Here is a 24,914-nt window from a genome sequence, read left to right on the forward strand (position 1 = left end):
TTATAGATCTGTGAAACAGCTGAGACAAGGACTTGTAATGAAGACCTGGGCACTGTATTTCCAGTCCAGGTCAAATATGAGCGAAGATGAGCGCTGGTATGTGTCTTAGTCCCGTGAAGTAGTCTGCTGCCTAACAAACTGGCTTCCTTTTAAATTGTTGAGTCCTATTGCTCATTCCAACTCAATATCACATTTCTATATGGATAGGGAATAGGAAAACCATTCAAGGAGACTTTTTAATGTGATTTAATGGAGAATGAATAATTCTGTTGAGGTAAATTTACACAGTAGCAAGAAAGGGAAACCATGATTCAAACCAGAAAGGATACCAATGAGACTAATACCCTCCAATTTTGGTTTCAAAAAGGTGGAAAGGATACTAATGCTTAGTTGGTGGGGAAAAATCAAGTGTTCTTAATGCAAAATTCTTTAGACTTAATATTTTGTCAGAAAAAAAATGTTCCAGTAGTGCTAAAACACAATTTCTAGACGTTTGTTTAGAATAATAAATTTTATAACATTCTCCTCCATGTAAGACTCAAGATTTAAGATTTCCTAAGGAGAAGTTTTGGGTAATAGATTGTGATTACCCATAATAGATTGTGATTGAGAGGGAAATTTGCAGCTGTTTCCAGTAAACAGAATGTGCTCTGAAATGAATTAGAAAAAATAAATTTACTTAAAGTGGATTCTGTGACACAATGATAAATCTTTACCTGAAATAAGCATCCAGTGCCTTGCTGGTAGTGGGACCAAAAAAAAAAGATAATAATCATATTTTTTTAATTTAATATGAATACTACATGAGATCCACATTTACACTCTCTTGAAAAAAATTTTGCACTTCCTACCCAGTCATCTAGCACCAAAATTGTTCTCATGAGCAAAAATCATTGGACATCTGTTCATAAATTTAGAACTGCTCTGAGTGCGTGAAAGTGGCAGCTAAACTACTACAGCCTCAATAGCTCAAAATCTTATATAGCTGAATAGGTCAGAAGGAGACTTCTCTGAACCATGGATGAATTATTAGCTGGAAATGTCAAAGGTAACGGTTGGCTTTTTAAACCTGTAGATGAAAAAAATGCCAAAATATGAAAAATATTTTTTGGAAAATTAGATATTTTTCACAGGTATCTACCTAGCTCCTGATCATAAGTTACTGATATTTACAGTTGGTAAAATTAAAGATGAGAATAATTTTATATCAATATGGAAAATTCTTGACTGGCAGAGAGTCACATTAATTCATACTTCTTTCAGGTTGATTAAAAATCTTTCTCTCCTGCCCCCCTCAGGCCAAAAGCGTTACGTTCATTACATGAGCTGCTTTAGACTGTCACAGAGCAAAAATGAGTCGGCCATTTTTTGAGTTTCGGACGCACACGAGTCCATTAAAAAGGAAATTGAAAAAGTTTTGAAAGTAGAAGAGAGATATTATGTAAATGTGAGCTGTATAAGCTGCTCAGATAACTACAGATAAACACTCCAAAACTGAGTAGAAAAGCGTTACTGATGTGTCCTGATAACATTTTCTTAACTTCATGACTCAGTGGTAAAGTTATGTCTGCATTAAATCTGAAGAGCTCCCTGTATTACAGAGAAAGACACACTGAATTTGTGCCAGTGCTGGCAAGGGTATATGCAGGCTCACGGTCTGTCATAGGGTTTTTGAACTCTATTGTGCAAATTATTTGTGCACCACATCATGGGTATTTAAAGATCTTATACCTTAGCAATGTAGGAGGCAGCCAATTCCTAGGGCACTAAATAAAGTTACCAATTTTACCAAAGATTTTAAAATGCATTCCCATAGAAATCTGAACAGAGACTGTTTTCCATATTTTTAAAACCTGCTTCTTATGATTTAAAGTAAAATCTTACGTTTAGATTACACTATAGAGCAAAGAGAGAAGGGATTTCAAATCTGTCCCCATTTCCTTAGGAAAAAAGCAAACTTCTGCTGTTCTTCCAGTTCCAGTTTATCAGAAAGCCACATATCCTTCTTTATCCTCCGCACCACAAAACACAGCATCTCAGCACCTTCCAGCTATTGCAGCAAGCCTTGTTTACTTTGGTGGTCCAGATGTTGATAAGAATAATAAAAACACAACTAGTTCACTTTAGAAATGATGCCAAAATTATTCTCCCACATTCAAAAAGTAGTGTTCAGAGCAGTTTTCCAGCAAAATTTAAGCTAAGTGCTAGTGAAGTATGTGCATAGGATTTTTTGATCACTGATGCAGAATGGTGTTCAAATAGGAAGGAAATTCAACAGCTCTTTTCTGTAAGGACTAAGCTGACCAGAGAAAGGATTACTGACTTTTAGCCAAGGAGTCAGTTCTTTTTGAAAAGCCTAGTGGAAAAAGAAAAAGGGAGGGATGGTGGCAGAATAATCTTTAAAGAACATAGCCTTCTCTCCCCCTCTCCCCACACATTTTATCATGTCTGGGTTGGATGATTGAGACTATGGTTAGCTCTCCATTTTATTTCAGATTTTCGTAGGTTTTCTTCTAGCATTTCACTTTAAAGTTCCTTTATATTCTTTTGTTTGTCCATGTATCTTTTCAAAGATATGTCTTTTCATATGTCTTTTCAAAGAAGGTAGATGTATTTTCAGAGTTTGGAAAGAACAATCTAATAGCTTTTTCTTTGTGTTATGAATACCCCAAAGCTGCATATTAAATTTGCCAGTATAATAGGTTGTAGAATTTTTGCCTTCAAAGGTTCTTTGTTCCAACTGTGGAATCAGTTCACGCTGATTTCTTAAAGATTAATGCAGAAAGAGAGATTCAGGATAGATGTTTGTGTGATGATGTGTAAAGAATTCTGTATATTTTTCAGGTAAAGGTAAAATGTCAGAGTTCATTAAGCATTCTGGTAGCTTGATCTTTAACACAGTAAAGCTTTCCTTGTTAGAAGAATCTTTGTTTTATTACCGACAGGTGGGGTTTTTGTTTGTTTTGAGATTTTTAGGAAAAAAGATAATGTAATCACATAGAAGACTGTAATTCTTCAGCTTTTCCAATAAATAATGCAAGAATTTCAAACATTAAAGATAGTGATGAAAACTTACTGGTTTTGTGTATGTTGTAAAAATTCAATTTTCGGGGGGGAAGCATTTTTCATTTGTGCCTTATTTGAGATTTATACTCTTTCCTCCTTTTCCTCTTCCTCCTTTCTTCTCCTCGTCCTTACTCCTTCCTGTTCCTCCTCCTTTCTGCTACTAGTCTCTCTTATAATTCAATTACCATTTGTGAAGAAAAGGCCATGGATCAATGACTTGGTCATATTTAATAAACTCACTAAACTTCTTCTGCAGTACAGTTCATTATCTCATTAGAAATGTGGTATTTATGCGGGAAATTATATTTCTGCCTGTGAAAGGCAATTGTGGAAATGTTCCAATTTAAATGCTATGTAAGAAATACTGCTTTTTACTCCCAAGGGATTTAGAAAACAGGATAGTGACAAAGGTGTTCTTGTTATTTGAGGACGTACCATGACGTGACAGCATAAAGACACTGGTTCACCTTCAAACATTTTGCAAGATTTTTAGAAATGTGATTGTTCTCCTGCCACGAGGGATCTTTTATTTATCTGTCTCTAACATGAACTATGAGCTTGAATGGCCTTGCTGGGTGATAGAGAGTGAGGAAAGGATAAGGACTAGTTTGCTCGCTCTTGCCGAGAACGGCGTAATCTTTGTGTGTCGCTGCCTCTGTGTATGCCTGAGGGGGCAGATGTCTTGGAAAAGTTTTATTAACAAACAAAGCAGAAAAGCTAAAAAAAAAAGGAGGATTAAGCTTGTGTATTTCTTTTTCTTTAAAATCTTCAAAAGTGGAAGGTTTTTCTTTTATAAAAATACATATACATGCAGCATATCTCATGATAAGAGCAAAAGTAAATATTTAACACAAGCTACGAAATTACCAGTCATATGCTGCACGAATGATGGGGGCAAGGGGGACCCAATGAGGCCTAGAATAAAATCTACATCGGTGTGAAACTCCAGTTTCTGTCCAGTGCGATAATCTGCGATTTTAAGGTAGGGGCTGGTGAAGTATCCAAAGCAGCGTGTGCAGCCATAAATCTGAAGCAGCTGCTTTCATTTCCAAAAAGCTACTTCAAAGGCTTAGGTTTCCTGATGCTCCTCAGAAGCAACCAGAACATGCGCACTTTCCCTGGCAGTCCAGTCCCAGAATATGACCTACAGGTTCATGTGCTCCTGTATAGGAAAAGTAGGAGTCAGCTATTGAACTAATTTTCTTGCAGAAAATGTTTTGCTGCTGTTGCTGCTGAAAGTTAAACTATAAAGAAAAATACCATTTCTTTATTCTCAGCTCAACGTCTGCAGAGCGCATTATTAGTTCTTATTTAGAAACAATTAAAAAGGTATTCAATTAAACTGTTAAAAAGTTATGCAATCTTATGAATAATACTATGTCTCTTATACAGTTATTGACTTTAAAATGTGTGGATCAGAAAGACATTTTTGAGGAATACAGCATTGTTTCCAGGCAAAATATCAGAGCACAACCCCTACGTTAAAAGAAATATACAGATTTGTCTAGCCTATACCTAGCAGCTTAGCTTTTAAAGAAAATATTTCACGGCAACTACTCCAATGAGATGAAGCAGAAATAAGAACAGAAAACATTAACATTGTAATAGTTATTAATAAATGCATTTGACAGAAGGCAAATGTGCTTTGGAAGAAAAATGTTAAATTTTTGAGAAAACAGGTGTATGTGATTGTATCAGCACATAAAATGTATAGGATGAAAAAAGAAGTTTCAGTAATAATGATCAACATTTACCTCATGCTAATTACTCTTTCGATATTGATTCCATGAATTTTTAGGTATCCTCCTAAACTATTTTTCACCATTAAACTTAACAGCTCTTTAGAGAGATTTATATTTGTAGAATAAAGAGCTAGAAGTATGGAAAAAGTTGACAGAATTTTTCAATAAAAATAAATGATTCAGCAAATTTATATTTATTGGCTGGGAAGACTATATTTAAAGTGGATCTCAGCATCACATGAAATTGAGGCAACTTACTTGCATAGTTCTTAGTTACAGATGTTGAAGGGACAGCAACTTCTCTAAAGTTATAGTTTTCAAATCCATTATAGGGTAATTTAAAGATGGTCCACGTACCAAAAATCTGATATCCCCTTTTATCCTTTCAGACATAGAAGCTGAGTGTGATATCCATTTCAATAGAACATAGTTAAAATGAAATATTATTAATAAATAATCAGAATAAATGAATAGTTAATTTATTGAATGCCATATGAGCAGGTGTCATAAAGTAGCTTAATGCCAAAAGCATATGAAAATCTACTTCTAATATAATAGTGAGCTAACTATATCCAATATCTCCCAAGTCCATTGCTCATCTCAGTAATACTGATTTAACAATGATATATCGACTTTATTACTTTTAACACTCTTAAAGCAGGAATTGTCCTGAACTTATTACTTGTGAGTGAGACATCTGGGCAATTAATCTATGAAGTATTTTTATTTTTTTTTACATGAGAGCTTTTGCAAATGAGAAAAAAAAGACATTTCAACTAACAATGCAAATTATGAGACAGGGTTGTGATGATAATTCAATTACTTTATAGTTTTATTGATGATTTGCATTTAATATTCTGAAATCTGAAATATTAATCCTTTTTAAGGTAAATTTAGCCTAAAAGTCTTCGTGTAATAGTTGAAAGCTGTCAGATATTAAGCACCAATATTATTTGATTTCAGAATAGTTAAGCTTCTTATAAAATCAGATAGCTTATGGAGGAATGTATGTTCTAGTCAGTCCATCCCTTGTTCTGAATCACCCTTAATAAATGTTGAGTACCTGATATCTTGTATATTCATGGTACAAATCTTTCATTGCGGCATTTTGCTTTTTGCAAGACAAAATTTATTAGTGGGCACTGACAGTGCAGAATACAGACCACCTAGACAGTAAAGCCATTATTATTACTGTTTCATTCCCCACTGACAAAATGGAATAATGCAAATTGTGAACTGCTGCTAGGAGCAATGATCTTATAGGTTAGTCTATGTCTGGGAGTTTCATGTTATGCTGTAGTTTCTGACTTCAGCCTCAGTTAATGACTAATAAATTAATAACATGCATAATAATATAATAATCTACTTTTAAATATGCAACATATAGATACATTTAATTTATTTTTTAATTGTTGAATCTCTCATACCATTGTCAATTATTGGTGAAGCAAAGTAAAACGAGCAAGTTACCCCTCCTATTTTTGGCTGCTTTCTCCCAACTTCTGTTTTCAAAGGGTAGAAAGAAGGATACCTCCGTAACAACACAGTGCTCCAAGGAACAGAGCTCTATTGGGCTTGGATTCTAGTAATCCACAAGGAATCGTAAGGAAGATGAGTATGAGCCCTGTATAGTTTCCTGTGATGCTGGCAACTGACAGTTATATCAGATGCCTGGAAGTAAGCTGTTAATTCTAAAGACTACAATCTCTGATCTGCCTTTTCCAATAGAACAGGATTCCTCAAACGCTCTTTCAGGAAGAGTGCTGTTAAAGCCCAGTCACTTCCAAAGACACGGTCAAAAGAGGCTGTCAGACTTTGCTGAAGTCCTGATCAGCAAGGAGCAGGAAGATCAATGTCTGGAATGTTTCCACTATGAACGTTAACCTTTAGGATTCAGTTCAGACCATTGCTTTTCAGCCTAGGATTTTCACTTGCTGCTGCATACAGAAAAAGAAGTGGGAGAAACATGTCAGTCAAGCGATCAGATCTGACGTTAAAGATGATTTTCCCGTATTACATTAGTGCCAACAATGGGTGGATAGCGCAGTGTTAGCCCCATCCATGCCGGTCTCTCATCTTGCATCTAAATTAGAAAAGTAGCAAGTTCTGCCAGAATTCCTGAGCAAGGCTCAGATATGCACCAGCCCTTCCCTACTGAGTCTAGGTGCCTACACAAAGGGAGCCTGGCCATGTGGCCTGAGAGGGAGCTGTACTGTGTTTGGGGAAGTGCTTGAGCTGGATGCCGGGGGGTCCAGGCCCCAGCATGTGCCAGGGCACATACCTGCTGCTCAGCTGGGGGAAACTATGTCGCCCCGACAATACTGTGGGGCCTGGGGTGGGCCAGTCCTGCCTCTCTCCGTCAAGAAGACTTGATCTGCTCTTTCCTTTGATCAATGTGACTTCTGATTTTTGATTATTATGTTTTTTGGTTTTTGTCATGTGTTTTGCAATGGGAGTTGATCTTAATAATTTGTATCGTCCCGTCCATTGCAGGGTGTGCAGGTTACACAGTGCTAGGCTTCTGGGAGCTTAGAGGCAAATAAATCGTGGTGTCCAGTGTTTCAGGAGTGCATTTAACAATGTGCTTAGATTTTTTTGAGATTACAAGTCAGTATTCTTCCTGAATAGTGGAATTTGGGATGAAAATCAAGACTCAGGATCAGGTTCTGTCATATCTTATGAGAATGCTTTTTTGAGATCTCATTTCTGTGTTGTGACAAAACCTAGCTCCTGGAACTGCCACTGGGAAGAGCAGCAGTGATAGACATGGTCTTGCCCTGTGAGTACAGCATCACAAAACTGGTTTTCGGTCTCTCACAAAAGGTAATTTCTTGTCAGATTGCCAGTTCCAGTTAGCACTTTGACTGAAGCAAAGGCTATGTCTACCAGAGACACAGAGAGAGAATCTCTTTAATCCAGAAAAAGTGAAGAGGACAATATAAATGAAGATTCAGTTAATTTTCAGTGAATCTCACCATCTGCAGGACTGGTTTATACAGAACCATGATTTTCTTGAGGTTTTATGGTCTCTGTTGCATGTTACTCTCTAGACTTTGTCTTGAAGCCTACAACTTGAGTTTAGCTGAAGGATTTTTCTTTTCCCCATTAGATCCCTTTCCTGGAGAATTACTACTCTATGTTCATCTTCCAAAAGTAAAGAGTTCAGGCAAATCATTCTTGAAAGTAAAAATAAAAATATTGCTTTTTGTGAATGAGACCCTCTAAGATATTAACTTATATGATACATCCTCTTATAAGATATACTCTTATGACTATCTGCTTTCTTTATTTCTTTGGATTCTTAAGATAACGATATCTTAAGTAGTGGAGCTGCACTTACTATTTGCATTTTTTGTGCCTAGTAGGCCTTAATGCAATGAGTACTATACAAATAATTCAGAAAATTGAGTTCTTCCCCAGAAGAAGTTGCACTCTAGTTGATGTACCTTTCCTTTTTTGTTTCACTGACAAAAGACTAAAGGAAAAGGCTGATAAGCCAAATAGTCATAACTAAGACAGGAGATTTCCAGCTGGAAGTTTATCTGCCAAATTTAGCTTCTCCAGGAACATGAAGCCTTGTGGCAGTAATTATCTTGCACTGCTATAGTCACTGTGATAAATAACAAATTTTTCCAATTTTTGCATTTGTGTTTACATTTTTCTATATTCCTATACTAAGTTATGACATTTCATGAAACATGAGGGAACAAAATTTTTGTCTGTTCCCTTCTCTTACTTTTTGTGTAGTCTGTTTGTCTAAAATTAAGCAGATATGTAGGTCTTTTTAGAATTTAGGCCTGATTCTTATGGTTTAATGAATGAATTTCATTTATATACCCAAGTTACTAAAAATAATAGTATATTTAAAAGAAAAAAACATTATTTGCCTTTTTTTTGGTGCTTTCTTGATTGGTTCTGTTTTCCCCCATGAGGATATAATTTCAGCTCTTTGATTTTCGCAATTGACAAGTGTGCGACTAATTTCTGATAATAAAAGTCATACCAAAAAAAGATTTATCTTATCACAAATAAAACCCAACTTTCTCATATAGATATTTAGCTTTGCATGATCAAAAAGGTGCCTTCTGTATCCTCTTTCCCCCCCGCCCCCAAAAAAAAGTAATTTGGAAGTTAAGTTCTAGGAGTGAAATAATATGTATGCTGTGCAAAAGATTACAGTGCTATCACTCTAAAACTTTCCCTCTGCCCCAGTTAAATTTTGTTCTTTTGTTTATTGCAGATGGGGAACTCAAGGGGATTTCACTACTACTCACCCTCGGCCTGTGGTCAAAGTAAAACTCTTTACAGAAAGCACTGGGGTTCTGGCACTTGAAGATAAAGAACTAGGAAGAGTGAGTATTATGTGTAGAAAATGAGAATATTGATAAAACATGCTGTGAAATGGTATAAGGTATGCACTACAGCACTAGCTCTACTGCCGCTATATAAAATCTTACTTTTTCTTTTAAAGATGATCATTCTCAATGTTCAAAACTTGATATGCTGGCTTGTATTGCCTTTCAGAAATTTGTGTCATGGATTTGTGATGTTTTTGCTTGCCTTGTTTAAAACTTCTTTTAATTCCTAGGTGACCTTCTACCACTTTTTGCTGTTCAAATTAGGAGTGAAAGAAGAGAGAGTGAGATCTGGAGTGTAATAAATATAGGGAATGATAGGAGAAAGGGAAGGAAGGACAAGAGGGTGGAAGGGTGGGGAGGGGCAGAAAGGAGTGATGGAGAGAATTTGTGGACTAAGATCCAAGGAGTGAGACTTCTCACTCTCCTGTTGCATGAGCTTCTCTTCCCTTTCCGTGTTCTCCCTGCTTTGACAGGACCATTTATCCTTCTTAGACCAAAATCTGGGGTTAGAGAGCAGTGTCCCTCATACAGAAGGAGAGGATAGAGCGAAGGAGGCAAAGAGGATTTGCAAATCTCCCCCCCCCCCCCTTGGAAATTTTCCGCCTTCAAAATGTTAAGTATGAAACATAGCTCAGATTTTAACATTCAGTTCTATATTCACAGCTGTTTCTCATTCAAGTGAGGACAGCTTACTGATAAGAACAGGGCTCTTCCCCCCTTTGTGTCCTCCAGCTGCAGGCAGTTGTGCAAAGATAGGTTCTGCCACATATTAGGTCACTTTTTTTTAAGTCAGGACTTTACTCTCAATTGTGCATTTTCTTGCCTCCTCTCATGTCCTTCTGAGAGGCCTCAAAGATCACTTTATCTGCATGGGGAAGAGTATGCAGGAGTGGGAGACATTTGAAGGAGCCGGGCAGGAATTGTGGAGGATGTGTCAGAGTAGTTACCGGGGCATCTCTGTCACAGAGCTGAGTGGGCTCAATTCGATAATATCTGGATTCAGAACAATGAAAAGAGATGGGGAAAGGATGCTGAAATAGTTGACTTAATAGCATGGTACTGTTAACTGCAGAGAAGTTAAGAAGTTTAATCTCTCTCCCTTTTTACTCTATCCTTTCAAGGAAGAAAGAGGAGAGTGGACATAAAGGTGCAGGACAGTAAAGAAAGGAATATGTGGGCACTGTAATCTGTAGCCAGCTTAATCATTGCCGAAGAGTCAGAGGAGAAGAAAAGTAACGTTGACAAAACAAAAGGACTAAGAGAAATCACGTGTATTAACACAATCCTGTTGCTCTGTGACAATAAACTCAAAGTTTAGGTACAGGCTTTGGTCTACTTTATTACAGTATAGCTTGTCTGAGTTTTTAAGACAAAAGATTAGAAAGGTTTTTAATGATTTTTAAAGAATTGAAACATTTCAAATGTAAAATATTAAACTTAGCTATCACCTTAACTGTATTCTGTGGTCTCAGATGGTTTGTTCTGTGTTTTTTCCCTGCTTCTTCTCCTTCCCCACTCCGGGTCTTTTTCTGACACATCTGTATTTGTCATCTTTTCAAATAATTTTAAAGAAGGTTATAACTGTCCTTTCTTGGGGGAGGGGAAGAGGAGAAGGGGAGAGAGAGAAAATAAAAATGGATAATTGGGAGGGGCTGGAGCTGATCTGCTCCTCCTGTTGTTGGAGCTTGATCCAGCGTCCCAGGAGACAAAGCAAGACATATTGAAAGGTGAAGGAGAAAAAAGAGCAACATTCAGTTTCTGTTACTGATTCTTAACTTCCCTGTTGTTCTTTGACAGAAAACCTGCGTGCTCTTACCCAGATGCTCTGAGGTTTGGCAGTTTTTACCAGATTTAGACTATTAAAATCATTGTTTTTTGCTGTTTTTTTCTTCCTTCCTTGTCGCAGAAGCTGTCACCTTTTGTTCTCCTGCATTAAAGTTTGTGCTGAGACTGAGTATAGAAAACAGCGGTACCTAAGAAATGTTTGGATACTGGTTTTAGATTTTATAATCTATTACAGATTTACTGCAAATGCCCTCCACCAGACCTGGAGACACTGTTTTATGAAGTGTGCCACCATACTGTCATCTGTTCTTCATAGCATAAAGATAGTACGTACTTTCACTTAACTAAGCTGTGAATGGGTATACGTTCTTCTTCCAGCTACATGTACCCTTTTATTCATATACATCATGGTATATGGAGGTGTACAAACAGCTTTGCCAAGGTACTGCAACTGACATTGTCAGTGTCTAAAAGATGCACCCTACCACAATGACCTTACTTGCCATGTGTGGTCCTAAGCGGTGGAAAATAATGAGAAAAATGGCGTGTTACTAGAGTTTATTGTTGGCCTATTAGATCATTTAGTCTGACCTCCTGTGCCCCCAAGGTCTGAAAATATCTAGGTATTGTTGCCATATACCTTCCAACTGTTGATGGTAGATGCATGTCTCAGTGAGGCATCTAGCTTTTATTTGAGCAAATGAAGAGGGGGAAACTTCTAGCTCATGTCTCTGGTTTAACCCGCTCGAATATTTCATAGTGATTGTTGCAGTTTCGGGGAAAGGTTGAGAGAATATATGGCAGAGTCTTTACAACATAAATTTAAAGTATTGTGTAACCTATTGGCATACATTTTAGCTGTAGAAATGCTTCAGGTTTAAGAGATTTAAATTTAGCTACTCTTTGAAAAGAGACAGGATGCCACTGGATAAGCTTCATTCTGTTAATGAAATTTGGCAGCTTTGTATCTGGTCAATACATTGCAGTGACTTGCAGGAGTACAGCTGATTCAGCCAGAGTTTTTACACTCAGAAAAGGCCTTGAAAATACTTTCATTGGCATTTTTTCTCTACTTAAAAATTCAACTCAAACCTGCCATTTCTGAGTTAGGCTTGCTGTATACATTAATGCTTATCTGTCAAATGCTTTCTTCAAAACATGCATCCTGACCTGATACTACTTTCTAAATTATTGAAGCCTGGATTCCCCATATCCTGTAGTTATTGTTGAAGGTCTTGTTCGGTTTAATCTATAATTAGAAACAGAAGAAGGCATCAAGCTACAGGATTTGAATTTTGAACTTTCATCGCATACAAAGGGTTCGTTCCGGCACCAAGGGATCGGCTTTTTTATGTAAATAGATCTAAGGTGTGAGATGTGGAGCCAGCAATGAATTTTCCCGGAACTGCAGAGGAGAAGGTGTTTTCATGTACTGTTAAAGTTTATGGCAATTTCTTGCACTCGTTAACTTAAGATGTGTGTCCTGATATCAGTGTGACAGCACTGCAGTTCCTCTGTTAAAAAAGGAGACGTTGCTGATCTCCAGCTCATATGGAAGTGGAAAGGAGTCAGGCTCATGCTTTTAGTAAAGAGAGGAATCCTTATAACTTTTTACTTCCCATTGGAAAGCAGAGTGTAGAGGCAGCTAGAGATCTGCCTGCAGAACTCAGCAGGTGAGCAGCAAGGGATAGAAGGGATATTATCTGTATATAACACCTTCTCCCTTCAAGGCATTTGAGATTGAGATGCCCTTGCGACATGAGGTAGTTCTTATTATGTTACTTCTCTGACATTGCTTTCTTCCTTCCAAAAAAATAAAAAAGGTTCAGTTTTGAATGCCAAGATAAGGGTTTGCTTGCTGACAAGGGGATGTTCTTCTTCTTGCTCCCTGCTGATTGCTCTGAGGGTCTTTAAACAAAAAGAAAACTCCTAACCTAAGCTTTGTTCCCTATCCTATGCAAACTGGATGATTATTAAACAAAATCAGTTTTCTCCTGAAATAAAAAATGGAGAAGTGTGCTCCACAAGAGGGGAAAGGGTATTATTTGGGTTAGAGTTCTGCAGGATGGGAGCTTCTTGAGTCGCGGGCTGGGTGTGTCTTTGCACAGACCTCAGCACACTATGACTCACTAAATTTAGGTGCTAGAAATTGAGGCAGAGTACAGCTGTGAAGCTAAGTTTGTTCTAATGAGAAAATGCTCAGAACTTACTTTAATTAAATACATTTGAATTGCATGTCACAATTCTTATGTGACTGACAGTGATCAGACCACTTCAGTAATTATGTACATGCATACAAAAGGCAGAATTGATAGAAATGTTAGCATTTGTGTGTGCAGCAGCTGAGGAAGCGTGAGAGGATGCATTCGGAGCTTGGAGTGAATACTTCTGAAAATGAACCTAGTTGTTTCTGAAATTCTGACTCTGGTGGGAGTGCTGATCTTTTTCTCTCCATCCTGTCAGAGATCCTGTCTCCTTCCTGACACCACTTTTCCTTGTTCAGTACTTTGTGTATGAAGATGTTCAAACCTAGTAATTTAAAATGACAGCCATTGTGCTTGCTTAACACACGTGAAGACAATGTGAGAACAGCAGGTGGTGTTTGATTACTGATACCTTTTGAATATAAAAATAATTCAGTCTTGTTGCACTGATTATTCAATTAAAAGAAAACTATTGTCTTCCAACCTGCTTGTCACACTCAGCTGTAGCCAGCAATAATTAGCTTTCATTTTTTCTTTTTCATTGGCGCTGTTATTCTGGATTTCATTTAAAAAAACTGACTGTCTAGGTACCCACACTTGCATGACTGTCTAGTTTCTGAATGCTGACAGCACCAGGCGTATCGTTTATATTCTGTGATGTGTTTGAAGAGCCTCTGAGAGGAGACGATTTCATATATGTTAATTTAAAGCCTGCCATCAGGGGGAATGTGTTTCTCCGTCACATTTTGAAATGATGGAGGTTTTGCAGGTCTGGGTTTTTCTATCTTTTTCAAGTTTGGAAAACGATAACGGATGGCTTTCCCCGCCACCCCCCTTTTTTTTCCTCCTCTCTCTCTTGTCCCCTGAGTAGGCTGCCTGTCAGCACCATATTATGTCTGGCTTAGTGTTATTGTTTCCACGCTAAGAGGGGTTTTCTCAGTAGCTCCTCTGAGAGTGCCTTTCTTCAGAAATCCTTAAGGTATTTTTCACTCAGACGTGCCTTTAGACTTGGGAAGAGGCTGTTTGGCAAGCACTTAGACAACTCTTATCAGCTGCTAAAATCATAAAGGTAAACGTTCAGGTGGCAGCATCAGCAGATGCCCATTGATTGATTTGCATAAATTGCAAAGTCTTCCCAGTTCTTTCTCAAAAACTATTTTAGATAGCTCTGTCACCATATGCTGTTTCAGGTTTTTGTTAGATTTTACGGGTTTTAACTCCTTTTTACTGAAAGCGTTGTCTCAGTGTTTCAGCTATAATACATAGCTGGAAAGCAAAAGACCACTCGCTAGGTGAGACCATGGAGGTTGGGTGGAATCCCCACATGCTCCCTTGATGAGCAAGCTCTTATTAACCCGTTACTCTCCAGGAAAGTCACATTTTTTCCTTTTTTGACTTCTGCCTCCAATCTTATTCCTTTGCTTTAGCTTGTTTTCATTGTTCTGGGGACAGTGAGTCATGACTTTAGAAACCTAAAGGACTAAATGCAGGGCTGTGCTTGGTAGCCTGCTATTGGGACATTTGAGGGAACTTTAGTTCTTTTCATACTGACAGCAATTTAGATCTTTCTGACATTAACCTGTGTTTGAGGAAAGAACTGACGTAACTCCAAACAGCTCCAGACTTCCAAATTATGAGAAAAGGTGACTTGAGAGGAGGGTCAGTAGACAGTAGATCAAAAACAGAGAAGTGTCCACTAAGTAAGTGGGAGTGTGGTCAGAATTGCTCAAACATTAAAGGCTTTCTAAATGGTCATCAGGCAACTACTTCCTACCCCAAATCAGCTTCAGTGGTTTTTGGTTTGTAATGCTATTTTAAAATCAGTTAAACAGCATGTATTTGACTAGGAAATTTCTCTATGTTCTTCACTCAGGCAATGACTAGCAGCACGTGTCAGTATTGCTCCATTTGACAGTTAGTTGTGCCAAATATTAATGGGTGTTTATTTCATAACATAAAATTTGCCTTTCGTCTCTGCTTGCACTGGCATCATTTATCTTTTTGAATCACTACGTTTGTAAACATGAAAGAATAAGCCTTCCATAGAAGTAATTATTTGTCCTGCTGCATGACGAAAGCTCCCAGAAAATACAATTGAGGGAGCGGATGGTCTTATGGGTAGGGTGCTTAATGGTTTTCATGGTTTTAAATACTCATAAATTGAGGCAGAAAAAGTGTCTTGTGTAGAACATGGGAGCTGGAGAATTTGTTTTCTCCAGTTCATCTTGGCGCTTCTTACATAATCCTGAGTGTATTACTTATTCTAAGCAGAGCTGGCAATGCTGCTTATGATTAAGGCCATCTGATGTAAGATTCATTTTTCAGTTGCTTATAACTTAGCCAGACCTTAACTATTCAGACTGAAATTCCTCATTCTTCATTCTAGGTCTGGAATAAGAAAAAAAGAAAATATACTGTTTTGTCAATGACAAAAAGCAATCATTTTTAGCATCCTTTGTGCTTTGGAACAGCACCTCAGGCACGGGAACCTCCTCTGTCTCTTAAACGCTCCTGGCTTCTCTACTGGGGACTACATAGTTTGAAGAAAGGACAGGAGGTCATTTGACCGAAGTGTCGCGATGCATGTAGATGGACAGGCAGAGAGAAAAATAGAGGTTGTAGGTAAAGCAGAGTCAAAGTTACTTGCCAGAGCTTAACTTTGAACCTTATCTAAGGATATGCATCAGGGCATGGCAGTGAGGGGGCTGCCAGTGGCGAGGCCGGGCTGGGCCCGTCCCCCCGCCCTGAGGGAGCAGGGCCCTGGGGCAGCCCTAGCCCTAGGTGGGGGGCGTTGGGCACCGCCATGGGACTGGGGCCGGGCCAGGGGTTCCCGTGGCTGGGGAAGGGGCAGGGCCTCGGCGGGGCTGGAGCCGGCACCACTGCAGCGTTGTGGAGCAGCGAGCAACTGATGACCCCGGTGGGGCTGAGATTGGGCTGGGGCTGGGGCTGGGCAGGCAGCGGCCGGGGCAGTTAGGGACAGGCAGGGATGGGGGGTCCTGCAGGGCCTGGACACTATGGTCATGCCCTATTTGCACCCATCTCTGTCAGGGTTTGGTCTACTTCTTGAGGATGGCCCAGGATTGTTATGAGGAAGAGACTATTAATAAATAGGCTCCAATTTATTTTCCCTAAGTCTACAAGTGAGCTCAATATTAAGGTAATTGACTGTTGCAGTGAAGCAGTGAGATTCCAGCTCTGAATCTTCTTTAGAGATTTTTTTCAAAAAGCCTGAGAAGTCATTTCAGTCAAGCTCTTGGAAAGGGCCATTGTGTGTTTCTTAGCTTATGGGTGACCTTCTAGCTCACTACTTCATTAGGAGCTACACCCTATACTTGGAAATTAAAACAGGTTACAGGTGCTTGGGAAAAACTAGGAATCAGAGATCTAAAACTTGAGATGGGAAATTATCAAATGTCTTTATTCTTAATCTTTGCTCCTTGCTTTCCTATTCATGGATTTTAGATAGTAGTACAGCTGCTTTATGCATAACAGCTTTTGTGAAGATAAATAATGCTTGAGATGATCTCTAGAGGACTATAGAAATTGAGTGCCATAAGAAAACCCAGTGAAGAAGGCAGTGAATCTCCAGAAGCATGTCAGTTTGGACTGTACTGTAGGTGAGATAAGAATTTTATTTTTGTAATAGTATGTTAAATATTATCTATCTCTAATGCATGGCATTAAGGAGCAACTGAAAAATCTTCCTCACTTCCTTCTTATTGCTTATGATAGTGAGCCAAAACTCAGCATATTCTGCTTAGAATTACTAAGTTCACCAAAACCTAGTGCCCAAGATCTCAGCTTTCAAAATGTGTCCCATACCACCCAGACTTGTAAGATCTTTCTCTCTTTGGATACTTTGGCTGAAAGGGCAGATGAACTCTAGCACTTTGGTTTAGCTTTCGATTATCAGGTTTCTGGGGGAAGGGTGGGATGGTGACAGGAAGCAGCCAGGATTCGAAGACACTAGTTGGCTGAAACTGAGCTCAGCTGTGAGTGCATGCTGGGAGAAAAAGTAGGGATTTTCTTTATTCTTGATTTTTCTCAAGCATGCTTACTATTTGCCTCCCACCTTTCCTGTTAGCTCAATTGGTCCCTTTGTAAGGCTTCATCTCCTTCTGACAGCATGACAACTGAGGCTGGGAAGGGTGAGCTTAAGAGCGTTATGTAGGCATAAAAACACTGATAGGAGGTATTTCCGGATGGTACTCTGAACCTTATGCTTGTTTACCTGTTCTGAGAAAGGAAAAGATTGTCAGAGATTCATTTTTTTGTTTTGTTTGGTTTTGTTTTGTTTTAGCTTTCAAGGTATTTTGCAAGGCTCAACTATTCTTCCAGACTTTCTGAAAAAGATGTGGTTGATTGATGTGTCAAAGATAGTTAAAATTTGCTCAACTGATTGACTCCTAGGCTCAGGTGTACTTCAAATAACTTTTTGAATTGTGATCCAGCTGGAGACTTAAATACACAGCTGAATGATAAATGATTGTTGGCAATCATTGCCAACATTGCTAGTGATATTAACTCCATATATTTCAGCCTGCCATACTTTGAGTCCAGGAGAGAAATATTTTATTGGTCATTCATAATAAGGAAAGAGTGTTTTGAGAACTTGACACAAATGCATAAAACATGCTGCTCTATAATATTTAAGTTTTTTTCTTTATTTTACATCTATTTGAGGAGAGGCATAAAGAAGTGAACTTGCCACTTTTTCAATTACAATGTGATCTGAGGAAATGTGATACTAGATACAACTGGACCACAGAGTTAAGAATTTTTATTAATCATGAGATGTTTGAATTTACTGATTTGTATCAAATCACAGTATACCGATACTGCTCATTTACTTTAAATCAACTGAAGCAATACGATGCACAGCAGCTATGTTTGTCATGTACTGTTCTGCTCATGAATAATATATTATAACTTAATGAAGTTTTTCTGTAAGGTTGCTTATTAACCTTTCTATTATCCTAGACTAACAGCTCATAATTTACCATGTTGCTGCTGAATAATCTGCTGTGATGGTACTCACAAGTATAAACAGTAAATAATAAAAGAAAAACAATTTAATTCAGAACTGCATGGTGTAACAGAAATTTTATGAAACTTTTAGAAGTATTAAGTATAGTAAAAGAGTATCCTGTAAGTGAGTTTTATATCCACCGGAGAGGACATATGAGTTGATACTATTTTATTTTATAAAGTAGATTATAGAACTACACCTAGAAGATTAAAACTCATTAAACAGTGTTGAAATATGAGACAGAACAGCCTAGGCAGGCAGTTTCTCCATGAACAGTGGAGCTAAAGTACCTTACAGTGTATCAAAATGGGGAAAAATACTTTCAATGCACATTTCAACAGCTTTTCCTTTTCCAAACAAGTTTGCACGATGTTTTGGCTTTGTTGATTTCAGTGGATCTTATGGTTTGTTCCAACTGATGATAATGATTCATTATGGTTCCTATTGCCCACCAATCTTAGAGTTAAGGATATTGTAAGGACAATTAATGCCTGTAGAATGCCATGTGTGAGTGTGTGTATATTGATAAAAATGCTTGCCGATAAGGTTCTTGTAAATCCGGTTTGTGTAATCTAGCTTTTTTAGTTAACATTGCTCATATTTGGAAGGAATGACAAAATATAAGCGCATATTTAATAAGCGCCTCTGCCAGATACTTATTCATTCTAACAGTTTTGAAAACAAAGCTCTAAAATACTTCTTTAAAAATTCAGAAAAGGAATTGTCATGAAGTTATGAATTAATTATACCCTTGTCTGTTTATATTTTCATCAGCATTCTAAAAATTCAAAAAGTTGACAGGAGAAAGATGTCATTTGAGATTCATGAGAAATAATAAGCTGTTTCAGAACAACAGCAATTGCAGCTTGTATAAAAGGAAACATTTGTAACATCACCTATAGTCTTATGTGAATGCCAAGTGATTAAATGAAGGAATGACTAATAATTCTGTTTATATAATCTTGCATTCAAAAAGAAACAAACTAAAAGTTATTTTCTGTTTGATGCTTCAGAACTCAAAGATTACTATATTCGTTGTGGTTTTGAAGTTTTCTAAGTGATGGCTTTTCCACAAAATGAAAAGGAGCTTGCTTTTTGGGAAGGAAAGAAGAGTAAGCTTGGTTATGAATAAATTTGCTATGCATTTATTTAAAAAAAAAAAAGTAACCATCTGATTTATGAAAACTGGACTGTACTGTGCGTTCTTCTATCTCTTTAAAAGGAACTTAATCTACTCAGTAGTTCTGAGAGGTTATTTCTCCCACTGGAGTAAATAAACTTGCACACTTGATTAAGGGCGATGCATCATATTTCTTTACTTCACAAGAGCTCCTGATATTAACACGTGTTTTTTGTCTGCCAAACACTGAGATAAGAAGCTGAAGATGTTCAGCTTATGTCATCTTTCACATGATTAGATCTGAATGACACTATTGTAATATTTTAAGCTTGTATTTATTTAGAGATTCATACTCAAGTCCTTGATTTAGCTTTTCCAATAACACAGAGGAGAATATATTACGTATCATATATGGGACAGAAGTATTACATATATGAAATTAATTTGATGGCTAACTTCATGATTAATTTTAGGTTATAAGAAATAAGAGATGTGGAAAATATTGCTTTTTTTGTGTCTTGTTATTTTTGCAATAGTGCTTTGTGATAATGGTAATCCAGAACTCACTGAATGTAATCAAATTTCCCAAATAGCATGTTTAGAATCTAAATTGATGCAAGAATACTGTCCGTAAAAAGAATGAATGGAAATTACATTTCAGCAGCATTTAACTGCTGAACTTGTGACTGCGAGAAGGAGTCATGTTTAAGTAGTCATGTTTAATTGTACTAGCTACAAATGAAAAGGCTTTTTGGGTGGTAAATAAATAAGTAAATATTTAACGATTTATGTTTAAAAGTAATATAAAAAGTAATATTTATACTATTTTAATTAATACTGTTACTAATAATTCCAAAATGACTTAAGTGATTTGACTAATACCTATCTAAACTAATTTATTGAAATGTTTTAAAAACTAAATACTTTGAATTCAATACTTTTTTCTTGTTTTTATGTCTGTCACTGTAGATGTAACAACGTGATTGTTTTACATATAGCATGTGAACTGGACATAGTATCTTACGTTTATTATACTCCATTTGCAGCAAAGATATTTTGGAATTAATCATTGATTTCTATGACTTTCACTATAATTAACTTTTATCAGTACTATAGATTGAATAATGGAGTTATTTAGAAAAAAAAGCATATTTTGATTTTATTCACTCAAATAACATCAGTGCTGGAGAGGCTGTCTGTTGCATAGTACTATGGCACGTTGTTTCAATAGGTGAGTTTCCGGCAGAGTATGGAGTAATGTAAAAATTTAGGTTCTTGTTTAATTCTACATGACCATTTTCAGGTGTCAAGTGTTCCTCTGAGTTTAAAGCTGTTAATTCAGAACAAGCTAGTAGAGGGCAAATTTTATTAAGTCATAATATGAAAATACTTATTTGTAAAAGTTGATTTTGAAAACTCCGGTATTACGATAAGATTAAGTCAACTAGTTTTTTAGACTGCGGAAGTCTTTTTTCAGCCTTCTCTCAGATTGGAGGAGAGGCAACAAAAATCTCAGCTGGTTAGATTGTGCCAGTAAAGACTAGAATATTTATCTGTATCAGGTCAGTAAAGTTTTTATTTTGCAACTTTCAGGTAGTGTTATATCCAACATCCAATAGCTCAAAGTCTCCTGATCTGCATAAAATGATAGTCCCCAAAAACAGCCAGGACAGTGACTTGAAAATTAAACTGGCAGTGAGAATGGATAAGCCACCACACATGAAGCATTGTGGGTAAGTATCCGTTTTCTAAATGTCTATGTTTTATTATTTTGTCTAGCTGTGCCTATCTTTAACCATATGTAGCTAAAACCCAACGTTTGTAAAACAATATAAAAGTGTACAGCAGTAATAGGTCATTGTATTATATCTTTGTTTTATATGAAGTTTGCAGTAGTCAGGAATAACATTCAATTCAGATATTCGGTGATGTGCAAAGACAGATGATGAGCTAACCTGAGATGCAGAAGTAGAAGTACAGTGTCATTTAGAGAACTGGTTTTGAATGCTAGAATTTATAGCACTTTTGAGAAAAAAAGTGCTATTTAGGAAGTGCAAATATTTCCATTACAGTAACATTAATTATATACCTGGATGTGATGGTGTTTGCAACAGTCTGACCTCCTTCTTCTCTGTAAAAAGTCTGGTATATCTCTTGAAATTAATTTATGTAAGAGTATCAGAAATGTTTTTTTCCATCCAGCATTAGAACTATATAAAATAGATTATTCATAAAAACAGAATTCCTAGCCAACTGCCTCGTCCCAGTTACAAAAATACATAATATTGCCTACAATAAGCAAAATAGTATTTATTGTTGTTGCAAAGCAATCAGCCAGGCTGTTTTTCATCCTTCCAACTTCTTCTAAATTAAGTAGAAGTGCACTTTAAAAAAAGAGCACTGTTCTAGATATTATTATATAATTAGCATTGGCCATAATATTTAGATTTTTTTTTGATCTCCTCCTTTTCATAATCTGCATATTATGAACCAAAAATTATTGCCAGCATTTCCTATATTAAAAACTTAAAAATATATATTTAATATTTGACAAAGTATAATAAGTTGGGCTGAAATTTCTGAGCTACCTATCTCAGCCCTCATTTTCTTCTAGAAAACTTAGACACAACTGATCAAGATTTTAACAGTGAGACGTGTTGGCCGGGAGCTGGGAGGAAGGAGAGGGAGATCAGATGTGGAGCCAAAGAGGGAATTGAAACTGTTTTACTAGGAGATTGGGACTGCAATGAGAAGACATAGAAGTAGGACTACAAATATCTGAGTAGGCAAAACGGGATAATGTGGCAGAAATGTGCAGGAAGACAAGGTGGGCACAAGTCGGGAGGGATGGAGAGGACATAGAAAGGAGGGGAAAATGTCTATCTGTAGTACAGCGTAATACTCTCCAGGTCCAATCTCCCTGGCATTGATTTGCAGTTGCCAATCAGCTCTGAAATAGACTGGTAGTTGCGGCACATCCTTGTCTAGCTCTGGTCCGCTTGCCTGATTTTGGTCTCCTATCGCTGTAAGTCGTTCAGCTAGTTCAGGAAGTAAAAGTTGCAGGGAAGGCTTTGTGGTGCCTCCATTTTACTGGTGTCTCCAAGGGCAGCCATGGTGCTGAAATGCAGGGATTGCATGGCGCTGAAATGCATGGCTCTCAGTACCTTTGATGACTTCTGCCAATGCACCATGCATCAGATTTTATCACGGTGTATCGTGACAGGTGACCAAATAATGTAGGTGTGGTTCTACCAGGGAAATAGATGAACCCTTGCTTATTTCACATAGTTAGTAATTGAAATTAATAAGATGGTAATTACTACTTGAATTACTACTTTAGTTACGTTAAACAAAACACTAATTAAACAACAGCAATGACAAATAATAGCACAACAGACGCATCTGACTTGCATATGACCTATTACAGTTACATCCTCCATGGCTGCATCAGGGAAGTTGAGCCCTGCACACTTATCCCTGTAGGTGTTTGGGAAAAGCACCTGTGTTGGATCAGGTAACTGATAATGCTAGGGTTGTGCTGTCCAGAGCCCAAACCAGGGTATAACACAGCTTGTTATGTCCTGGGTCCAGCAAGAAGGACAAGTCTCCAATGCTTCCTCTCAATGCTCCCAGTTTTCCTAGGCACAGTGTTTGGCCCTGCTGGGGGCTGTTCCTCTGGGATCTTCAGATGAACTTCCTCACCTACAAGTTTAGTTTTCCGTGACACTTGATGTCCCTAGTCACTTTGTCTGAGCATTATATGGATTGTCCAATAAAATATTACTTCTGATGATTTAACTCAATCGTTATTTCTTTCATCTAACTGCTGGTTAGATTGTGTCCTCACATTGTGTTTGGATGCTAATCTCCAGTTGTTTACTTCTTTGTGTTACCTTAATGTCACTGCTGTCACTATTCTGCAGGCAAATATTTTCTTCGTCCCATCAAAAATGCTCAAGCTCCGTTATAGTTTCCCTTTCTTGCAGCCAACACCTATAAAGATTATTACCTATGCATTGTTCTCCAGCAAGGTCAGGGCACCGGGGGAGAGCTGTATTGGACTCATCCACTGAAAATATGTGTGAAGTGCAGTAGAAGGCTAACAATTCCTTCAATAACCATTGAAAAGGTTGATGCTGTATGATGGAACTGGTGTTGTGGTGGAGAGGATGGAAGAGGGTGTTTGTCCGGAGAGAAAAAAGAAAAAGAAAGGAAAGAAAATGAAAGGAAATGAAAACATGAGAAACAAATGGAAACCTATTAGAAGAATTCTTACTGTGTAAAGTTAGTAATCTTAATGTTGGGAAGCTCCATCATTCAGCCTCTCTCTGTCCTCTCTTTGTAACCTTCTCTTAACTTCCTGTGCAAGTATAAGCCTTCTGTTAAGTCATCTTTTGCCATTTTTTCCAAGAGGCATTCCTGCCTGATTCATCACATAGGTTAAAGCTGTTCTGGGGCTGAACTGATACTGGGTTATCAGAGAAATTACCTCATTCATGAATAAGCTGGAAAACATGCAGTGAATGAAGGCTAGCTTTATGGGAAGACAAAAATACATTTTTTGGTTGAGGTAGTTGAGAGATGCCTGGAAGAGCTGCTTTTATCCCCATTTGTACTACACAGAGGAAAACATATGATTCTTGTTTAAAGTGGTTTAAGAGACTTAAAACAAGCTTTCCCACCTGTAGTAACTGATAGTATGTTAATTCATTTCTTGTGCCCACCTTGATACACTGGAATGTGATTTCAGAGGTGCCCCACAGTCACAACTACAGCTAAAAGCAGTGGAAAGTGGGCTATAAATATAAGTTGTGTTATTAGAGTCCAGATACCCTAAAAATTAGATCTTTTATCTTAGTATCTTAAACCTTAAATTTTCAGTATTTTAGTTCTCCCTTTATGAAGTGAGAATAATATTAGCTGCCAGGCTCACAGACATGCGAAGGTGAATCTTGGGAAATCACCAGTAGAAGTGACCAGCACGTGTGCACTAGGAAAAGGGGGAGCAGCTGCTGCTGTAACACATGACCAATGGTTTATGCTCTGCCCATCAGTGTTACTGAGATGCTAGGCTCTGCAGCCCTCCGGTAAAGCCAAATGAGGTAGAAAAGCAAATAGCCTGATTCTGTCTATAAGGCAAATTTTGCGTAGCATGGAGTGAAACAGGCCATTGAAGAAAATAAATTGATGAAGAGCTAGAAACAAACTTTGTGCTACAATCCTGAATACTGAAAAGTCTTGGGAGGTTTTTATTTTTATTTTATTTTATTTTATTTTTAGCATGTAGTCACATATTTAAGCACAGTGTCATAATGTGAACAAAAAGGACGGCAAAATAAAGTGATGTTTGTCATGTTGGAGAGTTGTATTTTACTACCTTAATAACACACTTCAATAAGAGTATCCCAGTAAAGTTATAATTCTTCAGTTTATTTTTCAAAAACATCTTCTTCTTATCTCTGTCCAGTCTTTGAACTACCCAACTTGTTTTCTATATAGTACTGAGTTAACGAGCAATCATGTAAGATTCATATCCAGTCCATAGGAGAAAGCAATCTGTTGTTGGATTTAAGTAACGACTTTCAGCTGACAATCTGAAAACTTATTCAA

At 37.4% G+C, this 24,914-nt stretch overlaps 1 protein-coding gene across 15 annotated transcripts in view; it reads left to right on the forward strand.

The window, feature by feature from the left end:
* The window catches only part of CADPS2 (calcium dependent secretion activator 2), a 333,791-nt gene that overhangs the window by 157,534 nt on the left and 151,343 nt on the right, over positions 1-24,914 (forward strand). For all 15 annotated transcript variants that reach the window (XR_011139141.1, XR_011139137.1, XM_068932158.1 and 12 more), the window contains 2 exons: positions 9,049-9,160; positions 20,898-21,037. Coding sequence is in view for 13 of the 15 variants with exons in the window: in XM_068932158.1 (XP_068788259.1) it covers positions 9,049-9,160; positions 20,898-21,037 (252 nt within the window). In the remaining 2 variants the exon portion in view is untranslated. The remainder of the gene's footprint in view (positions 1-9,048; positions 9,161-20,897; positions 21,038-24,914) is intronic.

This window comes from Struthio camelus, chromosome 1 (assembly GCF_040807025.1).
Source record: "Struthio camelus isolate bStrCam1 chromosome 1, bStrCam1.hap1, whole genome shotgun sequence".
In the NCBI taxonomy this organism is placed as follows: domain Eukaryota; kingdom Metazoa; phylum Chordata; class Aves; order Struthioniformes; family Struthionidae; genus Struthio; species Struthio camelus.